The following is a 16,606-nucleotide window of genomic DNA, read 5'->3' as shown; positions in this document are numbered from 1 at the left end:
AGCTCTTCTGAGACCTGCTTACTGTACAGGAAGGCTTGCACCAGACCTTCTAATTTGGATTGTTTTGAACAGGCTGGCATTCCTGGGAGGGACCCGCCCAGTATTTAGGCTTGCACTAGATTCTTCATGGTTGAGTAGCTGAATGTGTCTGCTCAATCCCTCCCCCAAGTCAGTGTTTGTGTGAGGAGCTCACACCCATGATATGCAAAGACTAGCGAAGCTCTTTATTTCCTTTTCCTCCCTTCTGGACAGTTCTTTATTCTAACAATCCTGCCCAACAAATACTACTTTTTTGTTAAATTTAACATGCCCGTGTTCCATGGCCTTTGAGAGTTTGTCTAAAGAGACTAAAAATGTGATCGTAAATAGAACAGTGGGCCCTACTAGTCCTACAACAGAATCAAATCCAACCCCAACGTACAATACATACAAAATCCCGCTCTATATGGCCTTGCATTTATATCCATATGGTCCCAGAATGCTTTCTTCACTGACTCCCTGAATAGGAATTTAGCTCCATTATCCTGGTCAATGTCCCTGGCTTAGAAAAGTGCCATGGGATTCTTAATATATTCATTGGTTAAGACCTCTTCTTACCTACCCATGGCACCACCAGTACTTTGCCCATATGAATGGGCTGGGGCTCTACACTTCTTCCCTTAGGGTCCCAGCTGCTGAACCGATTCTAGTTTCTGCAACCACCAGGGTTTTAGTGGTCTCTCATTCCAGTATGCACCCACTCCTTTCCCGCTTAGCACGAGATCTGGCAATAGCCTAGCTTGAGGAGAGAAACTAAAAACTAAACTAAAAAGACTAAGCACAAAAAAATCCTCCTTTGTCCTGAAGGCTGCCATAGATGGGCTCTCGCAGATAATTGTGTGGCTGAAGGGGCAAATTCCTTCTTTGTGCAAAAGCTGCATCTGACATTCAGTTTTGCAGAGAAAACATTTCTTACCCTAGGCATTACCCATCGAAGCCCCACGTTCACCCAGCCCTGATAATGACTTTGGATCCCTGACTGTGTTGTTTTGATTTAGATACACCAGTAAAGCGCAAATAACTAATCACTCTGAGTTTAGGGAGTTACATGGGCTCTGAAGGTGTCTTCTGTCTTTGGCCATTTAGAACTTGAATCAGAATCCTCGGACGCTGCTGCCGAAGTTCTACGGGCTGTACTGTGTGCAGGCCGGAGGGAAGAACATCCGCATCGTTGTGATGAACAACTTGCTGCCCCGCTCTGTGAAAATGCACCTGAAGTATGACTTGAAAGGCTCCACCTATAAGCGTCGAGCATCCCAGAAGGAGCGGGAGAAGGTCTTCCCAACATACAAAGACCTGGATTTTATGCAGGACATCCCTGATGGCCTGTTCCTAGACTCTGACATGTACAATGCATTGTGCAAAACACTACAGAGAGACTGTTTGGTAAGTGAAGGGTGAGACGAGCTACGTTGGAACCGATTCCCCTCCTTCCCTTTGGATTAGCTTCATGTCTATTGACGTGTATGTACCCCAGAGTCATTGTAAAGCTTCTTAGGCCTGACATTTGTCCTGTTTTTTTTTCCTTGTGTATCTACAGTCCAGATAATTCTGTGGTGCAGTTTTTAAATGAAAGGTGCTAGAATTGAGTCCTTTGTCCCCAGAAAGGCACAGCCCAGCCACTCCCTCCCTGTGCTTCCCATATAGCTCATGTCTGACCCAAGGAGCTCTGCTGCCATTATCCATTCAGTCTCTGCCATGAGAGCCAGCTACAGGGCTAGTTGCTTGGCATTTGAATGGTGTTGTCCACTGGGAACAAGATAGACCACAAACTCCTTTTGCATGTTCAGACGTTTCCAAGCTGGGGTAAAATTCAAAAGAGTAATTGAGAGGGGAACGGTGCAGTTTCCTCTTCCCAATCCTGCTGAGCAATCAGATTTATTCCCTCTACCTAATAATGTCTTACTACTTTTACAGTAGGAAGAGTCCTAATTTTAGAGTAGCTGTGTGGTCCAGCTGATAGGGCACCAGAGTGAGAGTTAGATCCGATGTCTGTAATCTGGTGTGCAGCCCTGCACAAATCATTTTCCCAGTTGCCCTATCTGTAGAAGAAGATACTGATATTTACCTTCCATTGTAAAGGTGCTCATTGATATCTGTTGGTGAAAATCACTAAGTGTTTATATAGAGCCCTCCCCTTGGTATCTTCAGAACACTTAAGCAAAAAATACTCAGTGCATGCATAAAACTGCAATAGTTTAACAATTCACTTAGCTTGCAAAACATAAATGATGCTGTATTGACTTTTTCTGTCCAGGTTCTGCAGAGTTTCAAAATCATGGATTATAGTTTGCTTGTGGCAGTCCATAACATTGATCAGGCACAGAGAGAGCGTGCAATAATGGATGGGACGTCCCAATCAGATACACGAAGGCCAGCTGCTCAGAAAGCTCTCTACTCCACAGCCATGGAGTCTATCCAAGGAGAGGCCCGGCGAGGCGGCACCATAGAGACTGATGATCAGTATGTCTAATGTCCAATTCATACTTAGAGCAGATAGGGTGAAATTCAAGGAATGAGAAGGAAGGCTTGATTTAGGTACCAATTATGGATTACAGGTTCAAAGCGTTGAGGTAGGAGTATAATGTAGTGGGCTGAGCCTAAGGCTTGGAATTCAGGACTCCTGATTTGCAGCTCCTTATCTTGAACAAGTCACTTAAGTCCTCTGTGCCTCTGCTTCCTTGACCTGCAAAAGCAGGATGCTTGCCTGCCTCATGGGAGTTTGTGAGGATTAATGTGTCTGTACAACTCTTGGAAGCTGTAAAGCACTCAAACAGCTAAATATTAAGTATTCATAAAATTGCGTCTGTGGATCATAGGAATTGCTATAGGAGATCAGGTCTGAACTGCTGTCTCTAACGGGGGCCAGCACCAGATACTCCAGGGTTTTTTGGATTCTTCTTTAAAGTGGACAATTACAATTAACCAGCCCACAGTTTCAGTAAAATGGACAGATGTATAGAAAACAGGGATAAACTCTTGTATTTTGATAACTTACTGACTTAGCATTTATCTCTGATTTGTCTTAACTAGAGTTTGCTAGTTCAGCAGTAGATATTCTCTGCATGTTGTCACTTATTAATCCACTTAATGTTTAACGCAGGCAAGGCTGAGTTGTGAAGAGTCCACATGGAATAAAAAGGTCTTGATCAGGGTAAGGCCTGCAAATCTCATGCTTCCTGTTTTGTTTTCTAGAATGGGAGGCATTCCAGCCCGGAATTCAAAGGGGGAGAGGCTGCTTTTATATATTGGTATCATTGATGTGCTACAGTCCTATAGGTAAGAGCTTTTAAATAACACCTGTATGTTGTCAACAATGGATTAAAATAAACCTCCAGTAATAATTGGTCGTGTTTGGTTGCATCTGTTTTGACACTCTGTGACTTGTTTACTGAAGACTACAAACAGTGTTTGGTTTTATTGCCCCATTTCCTTGATATTTTTCATAGGCTGAAATGCCTTCATATTCCTCTGGATCTTGTATATATCATTTATTCAGTGTCCGAATACAGGATTGCTCTACAGGGCAGGTTTTTCTTAGACTTGGTGATTATTCTGAAGGGAGTGTACAGGAAGTGGCAGAGAAAAATAGGTGGTAGCTTAAAATTGCCATAGCGCCTCTTCCCTCTGGAATGAAAAATGGCTATATGACTTTGCTTAGATGTTTGTAATGTTAGTGTCAAGATAGTGCATATCTGGGAATTCTAGCTAATTTTTAAAAAAAGTCTAAGGATAAATGTAGAACATTCCCATTAAAAGTCAATGGGAGTTACCTCACTGCCATTTGTGCCTCTTAAAATCTCCCCCCAAAAGATTAAACTGCTATTGAATGTTTGGATTCTTTTAACTAGGTCTGTAAATTATTTTGGCTTTAGAAAAAAAGTATGTTTCAGTCATAACTGTCAGTGTTAAGAAGCCAAACTTCAGCAATGAATGTAACTTGCTAATAGTGACCGCAAAGCCTAAATTTGAAAATTACTATTGTCTGTTCACTGCTTTCAAATCTCACTTCTCAGATTCGTCAAGAAGTTGGAGCACTCATGGAAAGCATTGGTGCATGATGGGGTAAGTAGCAACAATGTTACCCTGGGAATCTTAAATTACCTGACATTAATATTTTCAAACGATGTGTCCTATCAAACAGATAGTTGTGTGTAGAAATATGTATTTTAAAGTAGTATCTATGGTCATACTTTATATTAAAGGGACATTTATAAAGGGTCAATAAATGATAGATGCTAAAAAGTGCATAATCAATTGTAAATCCAAGTTAATAGCTTGCTTTTATAATCATTTATAACACCTTCTACTGATGTGTTTATAACATATACTGCTCATGCTTTCAGCTGCTGTTAATCACTTTATTAACTGTTTATACACCATTTATAAAGATGCCTTTAATATAGTGCGACCATACTTCTTCCAAAAAACATATGCTGTTTTAGAACTCTGCTTAGCCCTAGTTACATATATAACATTTGTTCCTTGGATATTTTTAGGATACTGTATCTGTGCATAGGCCCAGCTTCTATGCAGAAAGATTTCAACGATTCATGTGCAACACTGCATTCAAGAAAATACCATGTAAGTATCTCTTCACAGGTTCCCATTGGTCTGAGTGGGAAGCTTGTTGTGCTGTGTCAGGGCTTCTCTTGCTTGGCAGGAAGATGCTTCCTGCCCCACAGACCGTGAATGACAACTCCTAGGAGAAGGTCTTTCATACATCAGCTTTCTTCAGGGTGCAGCATTTTCTCATTGAATTGATGGGGAAGGTTATGGATGTTGCAATGTACAATCTATTTTGTTTCTGGAAAAGGTGATATCAAGTAAGATCTTTCTTTGCTTTTGTCTTTAAGTAAAACTTTCTCCTTCTAAAAAGAGCCGGTCTGGCACAACCGTTCCTCGGAGGACGGGTCAGGGCGGAGCCCCTTCCCAGTCGCATTTGTCATGTGAAACTAAAGCGCAAGTAACGACAGAAGCAGATGTGGAGCAAGGTTGGTGCCTATGCTAGAAAACCCAGATGGCAAAAATTGCTTTCCTTATAAAAATGAACTGCAAAAGAAGCTCGGTTCAGCCCAGATTTTTGTGATCAAAGACCTCCACTGAGCACCATCATTCTGGGATTACAGATCTAATCACAACTAACAGGACTCAGATGCAGCCATTAATATCTTGTTAGATCATGGGGTGTGGCATTCTAAGGTGTCTTCAGCAGCCCTAGAGGAGTTGTCAGACTTGCATGAAATGTCTCTCTCAGCCCATTAGTAGGGTCCTACCGCCAAAGATTTTGCATTAATGGTGGAACAGTTAAGGGACTTTTCCACACAATGTATAATTAGCTTGTGGCACTCAAGGATAATAAGATTCAGTTGTAATTCTAACACATTCTGGAAGAGATTTTAAACCTCAGGCTTCAGGGCATAAGCCTACATCTAACTCTTAGGGATCAGGAGAAGACCTAATGTGGGGAGTGGATTATCCCATGGCAGCAGTGTTGTTACCCCATCCTCTGAAGTATCTGGTACTGGTCACTATAAGACAGGATACTGGACTGATTGGACCTCTGGTCCAATCCAGTACAGTAATTCCTATGTGGTCACCCTACGTGATGTCTTGAGCTTTTGTCTCCTTCCCTATGGATCATGCCCTGGCAGTGTGTTAGTGGAAATGTTCGTACAGAGTCTGTACCACAAAGAGCTGGATTCACTAAGAATGGATACTAAATGTGCTACTATGGGCCATTCTGTTGTGTAGTTTCCAGCATGGTGACTCTCTGTAACATGATGCAGCATTGGCTACAGAAGACACTGGCAAATGACTAGTTGTTGCTCATGCCAGGGGATGCTATTCACTATGGTTAAGCTATCTGCTCTGCTCTCCTCCCAGGTTCCCATCTTGGTCGCCCCGATCTCCTTCCCAGAACTCCTCCAGTAGATGAAGCTAACAGTGACTCCATAGCGACAACCTTGTCCACTTCCTCATTGGGAAGTGGAGGCCTTAACTCTCCAGCAAACAGGTAACACTCCATTAAACACAACAGTGCGTGGGAGAGCACTGCTGCCTGCAGGCTGGGGTCCTCTGCTTTCAAAAACGTCAGCCATAGGGCAGATGCCTGCTGCTTTCATGGTATGTTTCTGGTTTTGGCATGCTTGTCAAAGTACCCCATGTCTTTGAGCAGTCATCTGGTGCCGTACAGGCTCAGCATGCGCAAGGGATCATTGTAACCCCATTAATATGCAGTGTTGTGTTTGAAGGCAAGGCCATGTTGCATCCTCTGCTTTGTGAGGCTGAGCGTCTTGGTGACCTTCTAGCTCCTTGCTGGAACTGTGTAGCAGCTTTGGTTTTTGGACTCGGATCATTTGGAACTTTTTGCAATAGATGATTTGGTGAAATGTCACTAAAAACGACATGCAGGAGAACATGAGCACAGTAACAAGCAAGGTGGGCAGAATTTACTTGATTTTTCTTTTTCCAGAGGTGTTGAGCTATTGCAGCTCCCATGGACTCCAGTAGATATTCTAGGTGCTTAACACCTCTGAAAATGAGGCCAAAAGAAAATGAGTTTTAAAAGTGCATCTGCTAGGAGATGAATGTGCATGGACAGCCGTAAGGAAGCAATGAAAGGACCATCTTGAATCTTTTGTTTGTTGCAAAAGGGGTAAGAATGGTAGAGAATAAGAGGGGCTGGGGGGCAGTCCCTATTGTGGAAGCTCACAGCTGCTCTGATGCTAATTTATATCACAAAGATCAGAAACTTTCTGTCCTCATTAATCCTAGTCCATTGACTGCAGAATATCACAAATCCAGCCCAACGTCTGGCTTTTGTTCTGTCCTAAATGGTGGTGGGTCCGAATTGGATTATAAATTTATAATTTGCCCATCTCCCACAAACTTCTTTTTAGGGACCCTAAACCAGATCATCTCCTTTTCAATAAAGTCAGCATGCCTGAGACTTTTTCTTGACTCACCACTGAGAGTCTCTTTCCTTTAATTTCTGCTTAGGTCAGTGGGAGTGCAAGTTCACAAATCTGAAACCTCGCCAAAGGATTTGGTTAGAACAGCTCCTGCCATCTGCTCAAATAGGTGAGGGCGAGGACCATGCTTTGCCTGAAACCTGTTCAGTTCTAAACAGAATTTTGACTTCTGCTGTCTGTAGATGGAGTACTTAGTAGCCTATTTTTTTAGTAGGACCGCTTGTCCTACAGAGACACGTTGCCATGTGCCCCTTTACTGTTCAAGGGCTATAGATGGTCTGCATGTAGGTAGTTCATCATATGTAACGTAATACCGTGTAACACAGTAGGTACTTGCACCAAGATACAGAAGCCCTGGTGCTTTTATAAGCCGGACGGCAGAATGATAAGTGCCTTCACGGTGTGTATCATCCTTGCGTGATATGATATTCCACACGTCCCCAGGCATTCGTAGGATTTGCCTTGCGAGGTCAATCCCATTCTCCATCAAATCTGGAATCCTGTGAACATTTATTGTTGCTTTTAAAAGAAGGAAACACCCTTCCCTCCTGCACCCACCAATTAATACACATGGCCAATGGGGCAACAGTACATATGGAGAAAGCAATTCCTTCCTGACCCCTGGAAGCAATCATGAGATGGAATTATCCTTCTCTAACCTCCCATAGAGACAAGTGAGCACAGATTGTGGTTCAGGGGTTAGAGCAAAGGTCTTGACCTTGTGTTCAAATCCCAGGGTACTGTATCGGTAGACTAGCACTGAGGTAGCTTCGTAACTATAATAATTGTTTACATGGACTTAAATCAGAACTTTTCCTTCTCTAGATAGTCAACAAGCCTCTGGTTTTGTTTTTCCCACTCAGTGTGGAGCTTCACCTTTGTAATCTCTGTAGGTCAGTGGGAGTTCAAGTTCACATGTCTGAAAACTCGACAGTGAGAACAATTCTCAGCTTCTGCTCCAATAGGTGAGGGTGAAGACCTAGATGGGAAAGGCACTACTTTGCTCTGTACTTAAGCCCGAAACACAAGGGGATCAGCCTCCTATTTTGCGATGACAGGTTGAAAGAACTACTTCAGCCTCTGTACTGCAGCACAGTCACTTCTCATCCTGTGGAGTGTTGCTTTATGCCTCCGTTAGCTGTGCGCAGTCTGCACTGAAGGTGATGCACCCCCTCAGAGCTACGTAAGCAATACTAAGTAACTCTGTGTGCGCTTACAGTAAATCCTGGCTCCCTTTGTGAGGTGTAAAGCCAAACCCCTGGTGCCTGCCACTGACGTGTGGCTGTCTGCACGACTCCCTGTCTGTGGAGTGCCCCTGGGCCAGCTCTGATGGCAAAGCAGGTTTGCCACACTGGATCAAACCATTGAGCCATTAAGTCTGGTGTCCTGCCTTTTGCAGTAACCAATACCTGATGCTTCAAAGCAAGCTGTAATGCTGTGCAGGTGGGAAGCAGAATTTCTCTGAGCTATGGGATGGTCAGTTTATATAATCTATAACCTCAAATGAGAAGAGGGGTTGGTCCAGAATAGCATGGGGCTGGGAGTTAGGACTCCCTTGTGTATCTAGACCCAACTCTGCCATTGACTCTCATATTGTTTGTGAAGCACTGGGTGATCTTCAAACAGTGCTGCTAAATAAAGTGTAAATTATTCAGCCATAGTGTTTGGCTGGCATCCTGTGGCAATGAGTTCCACAGGTTGTCCTTCCTCATGATTTTAGATAGGGGATTTCTCTTCATCCCTTTGGTGGATTCTATGGCACTAAATAAATGGCCTTGAATTAGGATGTAATTTCCTAATTTTAAAAAGCAAGTTTTATGTGGGTTATCATCAGACTTTCCCCCTCTTTATAAAATCAATGTGTCTGGAGCTTTATATTCACCAGCTGAGGATTTCTCCTTTTAATCTCTGTGTAGGTCAGTGGGAGAGGAAGTTCACAGCTCAGAAAGCTCAGCAGAGGATGTAGCTAGTACAGCCCTGAGTAACAACTCAAATAGGTGAGGCTTAATCTAGGCAGGAAAGATGCAGCATTGTGGTAGGTACCCTCTTAAGTCCAAAGACAAAGGCTCCAGTGTCTCCAATCTGCTGAATGTGAGTGAACAGAAGATTATTGAGCAGAGGTCATATTTTTGCAGGGTGACCACTTTTCATACTCTGAACATTGTCCTCCATCTTGCAGTTTGACAGCTTTATGCGTTTTGTACCCTGCTACTGATGCACTCAGCACCAGATGACATGGTGTAGCCTGCTGGAAGCAAACAAGCCCTGGGTGCATTAGCAGCGTAAGCCAAAGTGCCTTCAACTTCAGAAGCATGTGGAATCACATTATGCAATCACAACTCTTTCTTTAAGACTGTGACATGACTAGAGTGCCCTGGTACCGTGTGAAATCCTTGCTCACCAGGTTGAATTTTCCCTTTATCTAGTCCATGGATTCTCAACCTGTGGGTCGTGAAGCAGAGCCAGGAGGCAATGCTTACACTGCCCGTCCTGTATTGCTATGTGGGAGGGGTGGGCAGGCCTGGTTTGGAAACCTTCACAGTGCCACCCCCAGGGCGGGGATCACAGAAGGCAATCATTGAGGTCGTAATGCATGAAAAGAATTTACAATCTAAAGCAAAGGAACTCTTGCTCCCCCGGTCCTCAGGCATCCTGACCCTTTTCCAGGCCAGGTACTGTCAGCCTCTTGAAACACACACACAAATTAGTTCCAGAGGGGTAGTCGTGTTAGTCTGTTTTTAGCAAAACAGTGAGAGTTCTGTGGCACCTTAAAGACTAACACATTTATTTGGGCATAAGCTTCATCTGACACAGTGGATTTCTGCCCACAAAAGCTTATGCCCAAATAAATTTGTCAGTCTTTAAGGTGCCACAGAACTCTCGCCATTTTACACACAAATTAGAGATTTACCATTGGTGCATCTCATTAGAGTAAAAGTTAGGGGATGATGATATTTTTTTTACTTCAAATAAGGGATTGCCGGTTTGAAATGGTTGAGAAATACTGCTTCAGCCCATTATATCACTTTATCATCTCTTTAAAACTGCTTTCATATAGGAGTATTTATTTACGTGCCAGCAATGTGCCAGGTTAGTAGCTTTCAACCTGTGGTCCATGGACCCTTGGGTGTCCGCAGACTATATCTAAGATTTCCAAAGTGGTCCACACCTCCATTTGAAACTTCTTTAGGGGTCCACAAATGAAAAAAGGTAGAAAACCACTGTGCCTAGGGAGTCTTGTGAAGAGGAGCCATTGGCTTATCTGAACATAAGCATTCTCATCTAGTGTTTAAGATACACATGTATACAATAAACAGAGCAATTAAAATTAGGGGAGGGAAGGTGCCTGCTCCAACAGAGTAAACAGGAGGGATAGAATGTTTGTGGAATGGAAACGTGACGTAAATTGGCCTTGACTTGGCATTTCCCTAAATGAGTCAGTACCCAGCAATGGTCCCACCTGTTTGCCTGAAACTCTCCTCAAATAGTTAGTCTGTGATGAGGGCAGTTCTTCTTTGAATAAAAACCCCTGCAGTTCCCATGCAGAATGTGGGAAAGGAGCAGTTTGCCCCAGAGAGACAGTAAGACATCACAGCACTCTTGTGGGGCAGGGAGGGGAAAGCTGGATTCCAGACTGGCACAGTCACGTTGAGGTGAGGTTTATTTTTTTTCTAATAGCTGGTACAATCTTTCCAAGTACATGTGCCAAGATGGATAACGAGTCAGGGACATTTCTCACGTGGCTAAGAGATGCTTAATACATCGCTTGGACAGTACTGTGGGCGTGGTAGGAAACTCAAAGGGACACGAAGTATTTTGAAGGCTTATTTAGAAGAAATTGCTTTATAGGTGTCCCTTTTCTGTTTCCCCAGTGGCTCCGCAGGGCCTTCTGTAACAGAACGCTCCTCAGAACTGACAGAACATTTTGAAGACGTGCCTGAGACGGAGATAAGCTTTGTAAGTGCCTGCATTTCCATAGGTGCGAGGAGCACTCTGTCAGGCAGTTTTAGTTGTAGTTAAAAAGGTTTTAATTTGGCTGTGAATTGATATGTTCCTCTGTGGTGGTGGAAATGCAGAAGTTTTGTGCTTGGTATGTGAGAATCACAAAACGCAATGAACTAACTCAATTAATGACTTGGTCTTTTGATACCTCCTGGCTCTATCTGAGATTGGAGTCTCATTGTGCTGCATGCTATACAGACAGCTAGTGAAAGACAGTCTCTGCAACACAGAGCACTTGGGGTGGGAGGGGACATGGAGATGCAGAGCTGACATGCCCGAAGTCACAGAGCATGGCTATGGCAAAGTGGAGAATAGAACCACAGCAATTGTATTCCAGTCCAGTGCCAGAGCCGCTAGGCCACAAAGTGCAATTGTCCAGGTTAGTCGCACTGTCCAAACTGAAAGTGAACCACCAGCATGATTTGGGACACACAAAACCACACTCAAGTGTAGATCAAACCTACATCCTCTCTAGCCAGCATTCTTTACGAGAGCATCTGCCTCAGAGAGGCCAAGAATGGTTAGGCCACAGACACGTGCCCCAAACTACTCAAGGACAGGAAAGAATCACGTAAGACACGTGAGCACAGAGTGGTTGTGCCTGTTCTGCGACTAGCTTTTGAAATGTCAGTGAGGCTTTGCATTGCTAATGCTTTTGAGTCTCTTATTCACTACCACCAGTTAGCAATCCAGCACCTTTCACCAAGGAAGGAACTCGCTCAAACGGCTTAGAAAACCTTCCTGACTACTTTACCTATTGATTTTTTTCTCTTCACAGTGAAATAACAGAGGGACAATTGTGATATGAGAAGAAGATTTCTCTGTACTCCGCGTGGGCCATAGAGTCTGACAAACATTCAGCCACTGTGGCTGAGCTTAGAAATCTTACCCGGACAGAATCCATAGAAGCTGGAAGACTGGGACATATTTAGTGTCATAGTATTAACAAAGACTCAGCCCAGATCAACCTCCTCTTCTAAAACACAGCCCTCAACCTGTGGCTGGTTGCATCAAGTTTGTTTTCTGCTGCTGTCCTCTCTTCGAAGGCTGGCAGGAGCAGGAGCTGCTCCATGCAAGCCAGAGTCCTCTGGAGAAAAGGAGCTGACTTTGGGGGAGAGTTGGTTACCGAAGATGGAGGACATCATAAACCTTGCAAGAACAATGGTCAACTCTGAAGAGCACATAGGGAAATGGACATTGGAGCCTTGTTGGAACAGTTTGCAACGGATCAACATGGTTTTTGGTTTTTGTTATTAATTTAAGGTTCTTGAATTCAGTCATATCGTCTCTTTTAGGCTGCAACAATTATATCCCTTCTTTTTTAAAATAGTTTTATCAGTGTTCCACCAAAAATATCCCACATCAGAGGGAAACAGAAGGGGGAGCAACTGTTTTTAGTCCCACATGAAAAGTATTGATCATGGATGTCTTTTCTGTAAAATAATTTTGGGTGCAGAAGTCTCTTCTGTATTTATGACATTGCACCATCATCATCTTGAGAGAGTGACATCGAACAGACCCGCCCACAGCACTTGGTGCTTTATCACAGTTTGGTGCTTGGAAGATTTTTGAATGTGATGCTTTTAAGATGTCAGGGAGGTTTTTGCATTGCTTTGTCCTGTTTTAAACTACTCCTTTATTCTCTCCTCCTCACTTAGAATGAGAAGCAACAGAGATTTAGGGAGATCTTTGTGCCTGGCACATTTTTAAGCCTTCAGTGTTTCTTAAGCAAATGGACCAAACCGATCCTGCTTGGTTTTTTCCCAGTATTGTGTGTCCTTTTGGGGACACAACTTGTAAAATTTTGTATAGCTAAATTCCCTTTTGATAGCTATGCTTGTCTTACTCTTTGACATCAGTGCACGGTGCTCTGACCACATCCAGATAGAGTCCCATAATGCTACTCCAAATAAATGGCTGCCGGGTCTCTGGGCAGAGCAACAGATTTTTGGTTTTTTGCCTCAACAAAAGTGTGTGTCGCACTCTGATTCCAAGGCTACGGTTTATTAAAATCAGCTGAAAAGATGCATTGCTGTGTTATCTTAGCCATTTGCTGTACATAACTTGGTAAGGATTGCCACAGTCTTATCGGCTGCAGACACATATCTAGAAACCTGAGCATATGTTGTACTGATTTTTATTTTCACTAAAGTTTTTTTTAAAATTAAATGAATCTTAGTCTTTTTTCCCCACAAACAGTAACCCTCTCCCCCACCTCCTTTTTATATAAGAAATAATCGTTGCTCTTGCACATACAAGGGTTTTATATATCTATTACAGTCATTGCTAATAAAGCTGAAGAATGTAGTGGCTTAGAAGGGTTTTTTAGCTGATGTATCAGGGCTGAGTGTTTTGGGTTTTTTTTCCATCACACTTGAAGTGTATATAATTCAAGCTGTTAGGTTTTAAAAAAAAAAAAAAAAAAAAAACCAAAAAACAGATTTTTGAAAGGAAGACCAGGCAGAAAAGCCTTTCTCCCAGAGAGCCAGCCAGGTGTCCAAACGCAAAAGAGTTTAGTCAAGCAGGAAAACGGTGGTCTCTGATCGAAGGGCTCTGGAACTTCTTTATCTAGAATAAACATCAAGCGATGTCATGAGACCTGTAATTGAAAGATCAGTGTAGTGACAATTGGAAGTGGCTCTAGTAGATTCCTACACCCCCCCCCCCCCCTCAGCAGGTTCCTTTTCCATATTCTGATTAAACGTCTATATTAGACACCCGTTTCTTGTCTTCCCTCCTAACTTTTTTAACCAGGAGGAAAGGAACCCATTCTGTTTTTTCATGATTTAATATTTATGAAGTTGTATTTAAGTGTTTTATTCTGGGAATAGTTATTCGGTGTGCAGGGAGCTCAGAGGGTGGGGGAGGGAGGGCATTGACATTTATATATCCTAATTATCAACCTCTGCTTTGTAGTGGTTTAACAACAAAGGCTTCTTGCATTCAAAAAGTGGCAAGTAACTGGTATAAGGTATTAAAACTTGATCAGTTATTTCCATCATGAGGGGATCAGAATCTGCAGATGGCTGGACCTCTTTCCTGCTCAGTCTACACAGACAGCTTTGATTCCACACGGCAGGATCCGTTGATGCTTCGTCAATCCAGCAAGGAGGATCTAACCTGAAAACATACATCCATAGGAAAGAACTCGTGCTGTGTTGTGAATATTGTCATTTTAACATTGTAACACTTTTGCCATCAGTGGCTGTTAAATTGAATATTAAAAACAAAAGCTGTCTCTTAGCAGCCTGTCCTGCACAGGGGATAATACTTCTGTGATGGGCCGTTACAATACACAGTATGCTACTAAACCCAGAAAGGTGTCTTTTTTTTTTTCTCTTTCTCTCTCGGTGGTGATGGGTGGAGTGGGGGGACTTGAAATTGTTTAATCCATTTCATAACATTCATGCAACTGTCTCCTAGCACGCAGCAATGGAGATGGTCGGTCTGATGGACAAGGAGATCTGGGAAGGGTCTACTGTCACCACTAAGTTCAGGGACCTGCTGTAGAAGTATTGAGCTGTGTTTATTAAAAGAGGAATTGTTGCGGTACATTGCCTTGGAGCTAGCAGTCTGCTGTGGGGCTAGCTCACCCTCTCCTTTTTAGGCCGGGTCTACACTTGAAAAGTGAAATGACCCTAACGCCATGGCTCAGAGCTGTGCAGAGATTTTGCACCTTGAGTGCGATGGTTAAGTTGACCTAACCCTGCTGCAGATGCAGCTACATCAACAGATAATTCTTCCGCTGATGTAACTACTGCATCTCGGAGAGGTGGATTTAACTACGTTGACAGGAGAAACGCCATCCATTGATGTAGGAAGTATCTACACCACAGCGACGGTGCTGCAGCTGTGTTACCGTAGTGCTTGTAGAGCAGACATGGCCTTAGCGGTGTCCCACTGAACGATTAATTTTGTCCTTGTAACGGGGTTCACTCACCAGTGGGGGGTGTGCCTCACATTTGGTCTGATGATCAGCGCCCCCTCCTTCGGTTGCTCACCCTCTGGATGCAGGGTGCTCCTTCGAGCCAGGTCACTGCACCTCTCCCCTCCAGAATGTCACACTTCCACTGCAGACTCAGGCAGTCTTCTGAGCCACCTCTGAGTACGTGCCGCTTTCCTTGTGGCCGGCACAGGCACCTGGCCCTGCCCACTACTATAGGTTCCAGCCTAGGGACCTTAGGCCAAGCCACCACAATCTGCTTAAGCTCCAAGCTCATGGTGTTTCCCTGGGCTCTCTCCTACTGTTCTTTTCTAACTTCCGGCCCACCTCAGGGTTACTAGTGGAGCTTCCTTTGCTCCCCCGGCTACTTCACCCCTCTCAGCTTCTTGCCAGAGTCTTTAGTTCAAGGCAGGAACCCAGGGCCTACTCTCCTCCCAAAAACTTAACTCCATGTACCTACCTAACTCCCTCTCTGGAGTGTGACTGCGAAGCTTCTCCCTGCAGCCCTCTTCTACAACCCACTTCCTCTCTTTGTAAGCCTAGCCCAGCTCCTCCCCTAGCTGCCCCCTCTCCAGGGGCAGCCTATTAACTTAACTGGCCTATTTTATCTGTTCAGGCTTCCTGCGGGGTAGACACCCCATCCCAGGCCCCCAAGGAACAAATCCGTGGGGAAGCAAAGGGGACTGAATAGTCAAATTCTGCCCACACTGCCAGCTTGGCTGGATTATACTGACAAAATGATCAGCGGTAAGGTTAAGATTCTGTCAGGGGTGTTTTTAGTAACAGCGATAGGTTGCGGGCAACAAACAAAAATTCACGGAAGCTGCAACCTGTCCCTGACTCACTAAAAGTACCTTTGGGTGGGTGGAAACCGAGCTGCCCCTCCAGCCTATCTCAACTAGCTTCTCTTTTCCCCAGAAGAACAGTTCTTACCATCTTTAATACCATCTAAAAAACGGTCAGCTGGGGTGGGGGGTGGATCCTTTTCAAAACTCTCTCCAGTTCCAGGGAGAGGGAGTGAGGGACGTTCAAATGAAAGCCTTAAAACTTGACATTTTCCTTCTATGTATTTTTAATATAGAATTCAAACGATTTTGAATGGTGTGTTCACCATGGTACGAGTGGGCGGAGCTCTCTGTGGACTGAACCTTGTTTAATACTATTGGACAGGGCCAGCATCATGTTAACACCTTTGACTTGTTGGGCCCCTTTATTCCATCTAACTTAATACAACAGCCATGGAGAACAATTGACCCCTGCCTTCCTTATAACAGCCCTTAACCTAGCTGAAGACTGTGATCAGGTCCCCAGACTAAACATGCCCAATCTTTAAACCTTTCCTCGGTGCTCAGGTTTGCTAATTTTTTTAGCATTTTTGTTGCTCTCATGTCTGGTCTCTCACCAGTTTGTCCACATGTTTCTTAAAGGGTGGTGCCCAAAACCAGATCTGATAGTGCAGCTGAGGCCCCATCAGTGCTGAGTAGAGTGGGACAGTTTCTTCCTGTGTCTTACGTGTGACATGGAATTCATTTTCTCATCCATACAGCTGCCAGTTTTGCACGCAGTTGTCATTAGGTTTCAGAATCAATTATCCAGTTAGATGACTAAGCAGTCCACAAGACTATGGGTTGTCTGCAGGCTCAGAAAC

At 43.8% G+C, this 16,606-nt stretch overlaps 1 protein-coding gene across 3 annotated transcripts in view; it reads left to right on the top strand.

The window, feature by feature from the left end:
* The window catches only part of LOC137167485 (26S proteasome non-ATPase regulatory subunit 4), a 60,730-nt gene that overhangs the window by 18,824 nt on the left and 25,300 nt on the right, over positions 1 to 16,606 (top strand). The window contains exons 7-16 of one of the 3 annotated variants that reach the window (XM_067569688.1): positions 1,126 to 1,425; positions 2,297 to 2,502; positions 3,235 to 3,318; positions 4,056 to 4,104; positions 4,539 to 4,623; positions 4,896 to 5,033; positions 5,926 to 6,055; positions 7,042 to 7,122; positions 10,886 to 10,970; positions 11,794 to 14,334. In XM_067569688.1, coding sequence (XP_067425789.1) covers positions 1,126 to 1,425; positions 2,297 to 2,502; positions 3,235 to 3,318; positions 4,056 to 4,104; positions 4,539 to 4,623; positions 4,896 to 5,033; positions 5,926 to 6,055; positions 7,042 to 7,122; positions 10,886 to 10,970; positions 11,794 to 11,796 — 1,161 coding nt within the window. In that variant the 3' untranslated portion in view covers positions 11,797 to 14,334. Of the gene's footprint in view, positions 1 to 1,125; positions 1,426 to 2,296; positions 2,503 to 3,234; positions 3,319 to 4,055; positions 4,105 to 4,538; positions 4,624 to 4,895; positions 5,034 to 5,925; positions 6,056 to 7,041; positions 7,123 to 10,108; positions 10,141 to 10,761; positions 10,778 to 10,885; positions 10,971 to 11,793; positions 14,335 to 16,606 lie in introns of those variants that run through there. The other 2 variants (XM_067569691.1, XM_067569689.1) reach the window with 2 other exon arrangements.

This window comes from Emydura macquarii, unplaced genomic scaffold (assembly GCF_026122565.2).
Source record: "Emydura macquarii macquarii isolate MOO-44397 ecotype Brisbane River unplaced genomic scaffold, CSIRO-AGI_Emac_v2 contig_2924, whole genome shotgun sequence".
In the NCBI taxonomy this organism is placed as follows: domain Eukaryota; kingdom Metazoa; phylum Chordata; order Testudines; family Chelidae; genus Emydura; species Emydura macquarii.
Note: the sequence above shows the minus strand (reverse complement) of the source record. Positions and strands in the feature narration are given on the sequence as shown.